The sequence below is a fragment of the Protobothrops mucrosquamatus genome, unplaced genomic scaffold (assembly GCF_001527695.2).
Source record: "Protobothrops mucrosquamatus isolate PMUCROS unplaced genomic scaffold, P.Mucros_1.0 scaffold149, whole genome shotgun sequence".
NCBI classification, from domain to species: domain Eukaryota; kingdom Metazoa; phylum Chordata; class Lepidosauria; order Squamata; family Viperidae; genus Protobothrops; species Protobothrops mucrosquamatus.
The window spans coordinates 918,636-929,537 of NW_015386514.1; the positions used below are offsets into that span (position 1 = coordinate 918,636).

At 40.4% G+C, this 10,902-nt stretch overlaps 1 protein-coding gene across 2 annotated transcripts in view; it reads right to left on the reverse strand.

Annotated features, from left to right (window-relative positions):
* The window catches only part of RNLS (renalase, FAD dependent amine oxidase), a 202,494-nt gene that overhangs the window by 46,140 nt on the left and 145,452 nt on the right, over positions 1–10,902 (reverse strand). For both annotated transcript variants that reach the window (XM_015813266.1, XM_015813265.1), the window contains exon 5: positions 6,619–6,792. In XM_015813266.1, the coding sequence (XP_015668752.1) occupies positions 6,619–6,792 (174 nt within the window). The remainder of the gene's footprint in view (positions 1–6,618; positions 6,793–10,902) is intronic.

Here is a 10,902-nt window from a genome sequence, read left to right on the forward strand (position 1 = left end):
AGATGGATTGTTTATATTCAAAATAAGCATAGAATGGTGGAATATAATTTAGGCTTTTAGATAATTTGTTTTCTTTTTTTATATATTTCACCTACTTATGTAGAATAATATTTTGTGGAGTTAGGGATATTAATAGTAGTTTACTTTTAGTTGAATAGTATCCTGGGATCAGGTTTGGGAAGTCCGGGGGGTGGGGGGTAGGGTTCTTACATTGTGATGTATTTGTGATGTGTTCTTTTTTTATGATGAAAATAATAAAAATTTATACTTAAAAAAAAAAAAAAAACTTTACCTAGAATTTCTTCAAAAAACATATGATTCCAAATGAAATCCTACCTCAAAAGGTAAGGGAATAACATGCTGAATTTGAGTAATACCAAACATCAGCAGGCCCATAAATAGAAAAATGGAACATAGTTCTGCAATGTCCAGTATATTGGGTGGATTAAGAATTCATGCTGGAAAATTCTCTTCATCCCACAGAACCTATTTAAAAGTATATAAACTATTTAAAATTCATGCAAAAAAAAAAAAATAGAAGACTCCACTGTACCCAAAATACAGGTGTTTTCCAGGAGACGAATTCTTGAGTACTTTATACTTGTGGAGGGAACAGTTTTTTCATTGGCAAAGCTAGGTTTTCAATAATTAATAAGGGTTGGTACTGACTTATGTAAGAATCTGTACCTTTAAAAGGGCATAGTGTTTAACAGCAAGATTCTAATAACACATTGGACTATGCAAGGTTATCTTCACTAAAGGACTGGGATTTGACCATTTTTAAAACAATAACATGGACTTGACCAAAGTAGGCAGGTTATTTAGCTCCAAATGCTCTTCATTACCTTTGTGTGATCCACACTGTTCATGTATGCATGAAAAGTTTCACTAAATAGTTTTTATTATATGCCAAAAGGGAAGGCATATAGAAACACAATAAAAAAAGAATAACGTTAGGCCTCCAAACATAAGCCAAGATAGTGGTTTTTGTCAACATTTAAAAATCTAACATAATTCAGGCAATAAATAGTACAAAGTATGAAAATACACCCGGAGCCAGGTTAAAATTTTATAGCCAGCTGAGAAGTAAAAACTTCAAACAACCTGAATACTTGGTGAAACGGAATAACAGAATAAAGTTTATACTAGATGTCAAAAAAAAAATCAAGAATGAAGAGACCAAAATTAAATGGAAATGGAAAATTTCAGAATTGGAAACCAAATCCAATCTGTGTCAATGCTGTATACATCCCCATGCTTCTGTGTTCATTTCTGAGCAAATAATTTGAAAAGTCATCAGGTTTTCATGTGGAATAGTTGGTGTTTACCTCCCAATTTATATATTTTCCAGTGAGATTTCTACAATTCTCCAACTTATGTATTATAAGTAAGTGTGTGTGTGTGTGTGTGTGTGTGTGTGTGTGTGTGTGTTGGGAAAAGGGAGGGGGAAGACTTTCTAAAACATGTTCTAATTTGAGAGAACTTTTCCAAATGTATGCTAATCTGTTTAAATGTTCCTAACTGGGAATGACAAAATAGCAGAACATCATTCTCTATTACAGCCTGAGATGAAATAGAATTTGCTTTGGTAGGTTACTGTAAGTACTCAGTTATGAATTTACAGTATTTTAAATACCTGGTCATTTTTCTAAAATTGTGAAATGCATAGCTTGATTTCTGCCTGATTTGGGAAGACCTAAAAACAGGGACTGGGGCGCTCTCCTAACATATGAGAAATGTGGATCTAGAGTTCCTTTGATCACCCATAGCCTTTGGCTATTTTCATTTATATTTCTACTGATGTGCTCTGAGGTCCCCTTTCAATATTTTTGTCTTGATAACTATGTACTAAATTCCCACCTAGGGGTTCTGTAATCTTCAGATTCTCCATTTTATGATTTGCTTCTAGTTTTAAACCTACTTTGAGGTGAAACGGAAGCCAGCAAGCTAAGAAACATTATTTTCTTCTGGCTTTGCTGCATGATATAGTTGGCATCATGTTAGGATGCCTACGCATAGCATGCAGACAAGACCAAGAAGAATGATGTCTTCTGTCTTCATCTTACAACTTGATCCTTCTTCTAGCAAATCCCACTCTTTTTTTAGGTTCTATGCAATGGAGCTGGGCAAAAATGCCGCTCTTCAAAAGAAGAGAGACCTGTTCTATACATGTCTCAGTCATAATGTCTATGCAATGATAATGAGCGTAACAAGAATTATTTTATAAATAATCATTGCTATTAATTTAATATAATTAATATAATTATGTTTAAATATACACATTACATGAGCATAATAAGAATTATGCATCAAAACTGTATGTGTTTTTGGTTAGTGTGATTTCATTATGAGCGTCCTAGTTTGCAGAGATTTGCATTACTCTGAAGAGGATAGATATAGGCATAATAATAAAAATTATCTCTATTTTTCTTATTCAACTATTTTATAGTCTAAGGTGGGGTGGGTTGGGGTGGGGTGGGTGGAATAGAGAATAAGAAATCACCTTAGAAAACCTCAGATTAAACAGAAACACCAGCCACTGCAACTATTTATGTTTTGCTACTAACAAACACTATTGTTCCACTCCTTTCCTTGGAACAGAACTGCAAAATCCAACCAAGTTAACAAGGGACAACAAAATACACAAAAAAGAGGAGGGGCCCTTTGCCATAATGAGGCCTTGTGGGAAGTAATTCATCTGCACTTGCTTGTCTTCAGGAGCTCTTTAAGTCTTACAGCAGCTATATAATTCACTCCCATGGAGTAAGATGGTTTTCCTAGACAAATCACTGCCAACAAATATTTCTACCCTCTCTCCCAACCACCATTTTATAAATCTGTGTTATGTATGCTTTGATACATCCTAGCTCTCTTTTAATCCATCAGGAGCAGCTGGTCAAATCTAGCATGTAGATATAAAGAAACAATGGAGATAGTGTCACTGTTATAGTAAAGATTCTGATATAATAATACAAAAAATACAACCTAAAATGATCAGGCTTACTGGGAGCTTGGTTTTTTTTAACATCCATTTTAATATTAAAATTTTAAACTTTTCCTTATAAATATTTCTAAAATCAATAAATTCTAATGCATCTTTTTTATATCTTCCTCTTAACATTCATACTTTCAAATTCAGTTTCAATAATATTTTACAAGCTTTAGGAATAGCAAAAGGCTATATATTGGGAAGAAAAAGTCCAGGAAAACAAGAGGGAACTACCCAGAATTTGTATAAAGATGGGATGTATAAAGATGTTTTAAATAAACAACAAATAAAGAAGAGCTATTCCTGACATACCCTGACTGTTAAAATGAGAATTATATGAAAGACAAAGGTCTAAACAAAAATTGTCTCAATTAATCTACTGTAAAAAAAGGATTGTTTCATATATGTCTAGTAAAAAAAGGAAATAAAATTAAGTACCATAACATACCGTGTTACAGTTTTATGCATATTTAATATGAAAGTAAGCCCAGAATGTAAGATTTGGTGCTAAGCACAGAGCAAAATAAATGGGAAGTCAAAGTATCTTCTCAACAGCATAAATATGCATTGTAGTTCAATCAAAGAACAGAACAAGACCTGGAAGTAATGAAAATCATCAATGAAATCAAAGCTAAAGATGCTTTGGGAATTTCACTAAAGGGAGACCTTTTTACCTTCAAAATAAACAAAATCAAGACTGACTTTGATGGAGGTGCACACAGAAGAGACTGTCATTCCTTATATAATTCCACCCACAATTGCCTTGTACCGTGTGCTATAAAGGGAATAGAGATTTTTAGCTGCTGATTGAGTTGAAAACAGGATTAGAAGAGCAAACCTTTGCACAACATAGTCCTATTACATATGCTTAATAGAAGCCCCAATGAGTCCAATGGCTCATTCTTCCAGTAAACTCAAAAAGGATGGCAGCATTAGCAATATAACAGCATGAAACAACTTGTACCTTTTCTAAGGGAAATTTTGGAAAATTAGCTTTTAATTGAGGGACAGCTGAGAATGGAAATGGCAGCCAGGAAAGAGAAAAGTCTTCTACAAAAGAGGATTACCACAAAAAATATCCCCCTCTGAAACTGTAATAATTGAAAGCCTCTCAGTCCTATCTTCCTCATGCTTAGTTGCTCTTTGTTCGATGTAGGATTTAGGTCAAGATCCAGATTGTGACCTTCTGTGTCTCTGATAAATAGCAGTTCCAATGAATTCTCAAATAGGACCCAAGCAACAGCTGCATTTACTAAAAGATGTTGCAGTTACAGGGCCCAGGGTGAAACAGGAAGGAGAAGAGCAGCCGTTCCTGGCAGATGGCTGTCCATGTGCCCTTAACTGGCAGAGTTTCAAACAAACATGGTTCTTATTCTGGCCTTATTTGTGCCAATTGCTGCTGCAACAGCAATTTATACTCAAGGGCATTTCTTACTGTACCTTTGTTAATTCCACAGAACTGAGCTAGCATATTTTTGAATAAAGCAGGCAAATGAAAGTATGATAGTGCTTAAGTGCTGGACTAGGCCTGGGGAGACCCAGGTTTGAGTCTACTTTCATCTACAAAACTCAGAGTAGGTGATTTTGGGCCAGTCACTCTCTCAGCCAACCTACCTCAGACAGAGGAAGAAAGCTAAGTACACTTGCATATTCTCCTGGAGGAAAGATAAATCTAGCAAATAAGTAAATGAATAAACAAAATATTTAATTTTGCAGCCCAGTTTGAGTCATTTAAAATTATGTGAATACTTTGCTCTTTCAAACATTCTTTAAATAGGCTGCAGAACTGAAACTAGAATAGACAATTAAGGAGAAAATACAATTATCTTGGGGAAAATATCATATATTTTGCCTGCTAAAAAACTAATCGCTGTTTCTATTAGGGAAGATTTTGAAAACCTTAATAGAGCCAACAGGACATTTTAACTGAGATTATGAAATTATTATCATAAACTCATGTTGTACATGAAGCAAGTCAGAGAGACCAAAATCAATCTTTACTTGTCTGTTAGATTTACATCCTGCCTTTGGGAGCTCATATAACACTCTATTCTACATCAATTTTACCTCAATAGTCATTTTGTGAGGCAGAGGAGGCTACATTATCAATGAGTTGCTGTGGTTTGGAGAGATAAATTTGAATCTGGGTCTCCAGGATGGCATTACACTGGTATAGCTAGCAAGCTGCCCTTACATTCCACTTAGGGAGATCATTATGATTAAATAATTAGTTATTGAATCCTCCATCTATTGTCTACAAAATCTGAAATACCAGCCCCCTTTATACCTTTGTTATTCGTTTTTATTTTGTCAACTGCCTTTATTCTTCTCTGTAATGCAGTGGTATGGGCTTGTATGGCGTATACATGTTTAGCAACTCTGATAGATTCGTGGGGTGTTTTGGAGCAAGATGTCTAAGCACTTTCTATCCCTTCTCCAGATTAAATGGAGACAGAAGGAGAATGGCCTGATAAAAGCTTAACATCTATATGGATGTTCAAGTACTGGTATTTGCATTTGGGCTGGTGTTTTCATGGTATGCGTGACAAAATGTGTAATTCTGGACACACAAAGCCAAACAAATGTTATTCCTTTAAGATTTGTGTCTAAATAAAACCTACAGATATGTGGAACGGTCAATCTGAATTCCAATCTGAATCCTGAAAAAAATCTGAACTCTTTCTATGTTGGAGTTGTGATTCTTTTGGTGCAACAGAACTGTTCCTTTTTTTTTTAAAGAGTAATTAACACTTATTTGGTCAAGAGGGATCTACCCATTTCTGAAAGCATGGTATAACTCCTGCTTATGAAGCCTTTGCTCAATCTAACTGTTTTGGACAAATTTAGACCTGTTTCTAACCTCCCTGTTTTGGAAAATGTAGTAACAAATGAGGTAGCCCTGCAACTTCATAAGACCCTAGAAAAAGCACATTATCTGGGCCAGAGACAGTTGGGCTGGGCTCTGCATGGAAACTGCAGTAGTTGCACATGTAAATAAGCTTTGGAAAGATTGACACTGGGGGAACATAATCTCCCCAGTCTTCCTTGACTTCTCAGCAGCTTTTAATACTACCACCAGTTAACCTAGCCTTCTGAACTGGCTCTGATGTTTAGTAATGGGGGAGGGAAGCACCATTCTTTGGTGGCTTTCCTGTTTCCTAAAGGGTCAGCTTCAGTTTGGCAGTTGGGGTGGGGGGGAAAAATCTGGCTGGAAATCTCTGTTCTGTGGGGTGCCCCTATTCCCACTATTCTTCAAAAGCTACATGCATGGAGGACTCATTTGTTGAGATGGAATCAAGTATCATCAGTATGGTTTGGCTCTTAACAGTGTTGTATTCCCCAGTCGGGGTTGGTCTGCAACTTAGGGATCTCCTGGAGCAGATCACAACTGTGGTCAGAAAGGTTCTATCTTCTTCACCAATTGCACCCATTTTTGAACCTAACTGCAATAACTCATGTCCAATTTATCTCCCATTTGAATTACTGTAACATTTCCACATGGGCTACTTTTGAAAAGCATTCAGAAGGTACAGCAGGTACAGACCAAATTAACATTAGAGAGTTCTCTCCAGCCATGATCCACACCCTCCATTCTTACTGTGTTTATAAGGAGTAATGGAAGCACTGACCTATTTCACGCTTCTTATTATCAATGGAGATGAAGCATATGCAGGGATTATTTGAGATGTATTGTACCGCCCAAGGGGCATCAAACTGGATGCCAGCTTCATAGAAAAGGCCCAGAGCATAGCGAGAAGAAAAGCTCACAGATTCCAGCTGCTGCCTCCAATGTTTGTTAATTACTGTGAAGGAAACAAAAATGAGGCAATTATTTTTCTCTTGGAGCATTAAACCTGCAAATAATACTACAGTTAATCTACTTAATCCCTTTTCTAAAATAACACTTCTGTGTTTTAAGAAAAGGCCATTCACATTGTTTAAGAACTCTCCCTTCCACCAACCTGGCTTTTGTTATGGCTGCAGAAATATGTGTCAGAGAATTTCCTAGGCAGGAAATAAAGACAGAAGGTTATAGGTGGCCATTATTAAAAGAAGACGATTAAGGAACCTCACAAAATAGCTAAGTCTGTGCTGGCAGGGGATTCTGTGAATTGTAATTTCTAAACATTGTCAAATGCCAGGTTGTGAAAGCCTACTCTAAATGCTCATAAAATTAGTGAGAGATCAAGTTTTCCACTTAGAAATCGTTCTCCCATTCCATTCCCAAAGCTTTCAACCTTCTCAGCCACATTCTCAATTTGCAAGTGTATGTGCATGTGTAGAGGTTACGGGAAAGACCATTTTCTTAACATTCTGGAGCAGAGAGATAATTTTACCAGGTCTCCTATGTTATGGTTCCGGCTAATGAAACACTTCAAAGAACTTCCAGGCATTGATTTTCCTAAAAGTAATTTATTGCTACAAAATGTCGGCACAGGCACAACAAAGTTGATGCTAAGATCTAAAATTCTCTTCCTCTGAGCAATTAATTTACCAGCATGTTCCCTCCCTAAATTTGCTGTCATATATCATGTTCTCCTATCAGGTGGAAGGGCAGAGGTTCTCTTCCGGTCTCTTCCCGCCAGCAGTCCTTTCTCCTCCCCCCCACCATCATCTGAATTAACTCTAAAAATACCAGACAGTTCTGCATATTTTGTCAAAGCAAGAATATACAGTATTTGCAGCATTGACATCCGGCCCCCCTTACAAGAAAGACAGATCTTGTAATGTAAACAAAGCATATGTTAATGACTAGTTTTCGGTTTGTTGGGATGTTTCACATGAAACCGTTTGACCAATCTGTCAGCTTTCACTTCACTGGATTTCACCCAGGTGGCTTCAGACAACGGGTATCCCTTCCATTGTACTAGGTACTGCAATTTCCCTTTAAAAATTCTAGAGTCAAGAATACGTTTTACTTCATAGTGGGTCTGTCCCGCAACTACGAGGGGCCCAGGTGCCTTCTTCGGAGGAGGTCTTAAAGTGGAGTCCCGATAAAGTTTCAACAAGCTACAATGGAAAACTGGGTGAATTTTCCCTAAACGTCTAGGGAGTTTTAGTTCTACTGTGACCGGGTTGATGATCCTTACTATGAGGAAAGGCCCCAAGAATTTTGGTCCCAATTTCTTGCTGGGCAATTTGAGGCGTAGATATTTAGTTGACAAATAAACCTTTTCCCCAACTTGGAATGTTCTTTGGGGAGCCCTCTTTTTATCAGCCTGCTTTTTATAGGTTTCAAAAGTCTTTTTTAAAGCAGTTTTTGTGTTTCTCCAAACTTCTTCCCACCCCCTCACCCACTGGTCAAGTGTCTGGGAAGCGGAGGGCAACTGAGGATATTCAGGTATTGGGCTGAACTCTTTTCCTGTGGCCACTCTGAAAGGCGTGTAGCCAGTGCTGCTGTGCACAGAATTATTGTACGCCACCTCCGCAAAAGGGAGGAGATCAGTCCAGTTCGTCTGTTGGTAAGAAACGTAGCATCTAAGATATTGCTCTACCATTTTGCTAGCAGCTTCTGCAGCCCCATTGGTGGCCGGATGAAAAGCAGATGATAAGCCTTGAGATGATCCAATTAATGTAAGGAAACTTCTCCAAAACTTCGCTGTGAACTGCACCCCCCTGTCCAAAATTATTCGCTTAGGGGCGCCATGCAGCCGGTAGATATGTTTCAGGAACAATTTGGTCAGGCGTTGGGCAGATGGGAGTCCTTTGCAGGCAATGAAATGAGCCTGCTTCGAGAACAGGTCTATTACAGTCCAGATGACAGTATTTCCACTACTTTCAGGTAGGTCTACTATAAAGTCCATAGCTATTTCTTCCCATGGTTGAGAAGGGTCTGCCACGAGTTGCAGTAACCCATGGATTTTCCCTGGGATTCTTTTCATTGTGGCACATACAGTACAACTTTTTACATAGTTTTTCACATCCCTTTTCAGCCCCGGCCACCAAAATTGCCAGCGGGTGAGGTGTAAGGTTTTCAATATCCAAAGTGTCCAGCCTGTTTTACATCGTGGCTGTGTTTGAGAGCATTAAGACGGTGAGGAGCTCTCGTTTTATTTTCTTTACTCCATGGTCATCAGGATTGGGAACCCTGCGAGGTGTAAGTTGAGCAGCAGTTTGTGGATTGGGAATAATTGCCTCGTTAACCTCCTCTCGTTCGCTTTTGTATTGGGTAACCGGGATAGCGCATCAGCTAGGAAGTTCTTTCCTCCTGGTATGTACTTTAGAGTGAAGTTGAAGCGGTTAAAGTACTGTGCCCACCCTACTTGCTTTGGGGACAATTTGCGGGGAGTTTTCAGTGCTTCTAGATTTTTGTGATCTGTCCATACCTCAAATGGCACCTTGCTCCCTTCTAGATAGTGTCGCCAGTTTAATAGCGCCCATCTAATCGCAAAGGCCTCTTTCTCCCAGATTGCCCATCTCCGCTCGCTCTCAGTAAATTTCTTAGAGGTGTAGGCGCAGGGTTGCAGGAACCCACTTTTGTTCTTTTGCAGTAACACAGCTCCAACTGCCACATCGCTGGTGTCGGCTTGAATCACAAAGGGTTCCCCTGGGCAGGGATGCTTTAGGACCGGTTCAGCAGCAAATAGTCTCTTTAAATTCTCAAAAGCTGTTTGACAGCCCATTGTCCATGATAGTGGTTGGCCCGGTCGTGGCTTCCCTCCTCTTTTGCCTGTTTTGAGTAGTTCTGTAAGGGGTAGGGCAATCTCGGCAAAAGAGAGGATTAATTGACGATAAAAGTTGGCAAAACCCAGAAAGCTCTGGAGCTGTTTGTGAGTCTTTGGGGGCTGCCATTCGATTATAGCTTTCACCTTGGCTGGATCCATTTCAATACCCTCGTTGGAAATTCTATAGCCAAGATAATCTAATCGGGTTTGGTGAAATTCACATTTTGACAATTTGGCATAAAGCTTGGCATTCAATAGTTTCTTTAACACTTTTCTCACCAGCTTTATGTGATCAGTCATATTCGTGCTGTATATCAGGATATCATCAAGATATACCAAAACCCCTTTGTACAAGTGATCATGTAGGACTTCATTAATCAACTGCATAAATACAGCTGGGGCCCCCTGTAGTCCAAATGGCATGACTTTGAACTGATAGCTCCCCATAGGACAGTTGAAGGAAGTTTTCCACTCGTATCCCTCTTTTATTCTCACCCGGTAATATGCCTCTCTCAGGTCTAATTTAGTAAAGACACTCCCCTTAGCCAGATGGGTTAATAAGTATGGGGTGTTTTGGGGGTGCCTCGGGGGGGCTTGCGGCGATGAGCGGGTGGGCGAACCCCCGCTCGGACCCGTTTTAGCCCACCCGGCCCGTTTTAGGCCCGCCCTGACCCGTCTCGGCTCCTCTTCAGCCTGGGCCCGTTTCCAGCTCGGGCCCAGCTTGGACGACTGCAGCCGGAAGGACGCGGCCTGTTCGATTGCGGCGGGGACGCGGCCTGTTCGATTGCGGCCTGTTCGATTGCGCCTGGGAGGACCCGGCCGCATAGCTGGGGACCCGGCCGCAAAGCTGGGAGGACTCGGGCGGCGTGGAAGGACTTGGGCGGCCGGGAAGAACTCGGGCGGCACGGAAAACTCTGGCCGGGACGATTTCGGGCGGCTTGGAATGACCTGGGCGGCCGGGAGGAACTCCGGCCAGGAAGATCTCGGGCGGCCTGGTGGTGGAGGCCTGGTCTTGACTGTGTTATTCGGCTCCCCGGCTGGGCGCGGGCCTGTTCCGGTTGGTCGGGCGGCCTGGCGTTCGGCTTATTTTCGGCCCGTCTTTTGTGGCTTGGAAGGACCCGGGCGGCCTGGAAGAACTTTGGCGGCCTGGCGGTGGAGACTTGACTTCGCCCCCATTACTTGGCTCTTTGGCCCTGGCGCTGGCCTGCCTGGTTGGTCGGGCGGCCTAGCGTTGGTTGGACGGCCTGG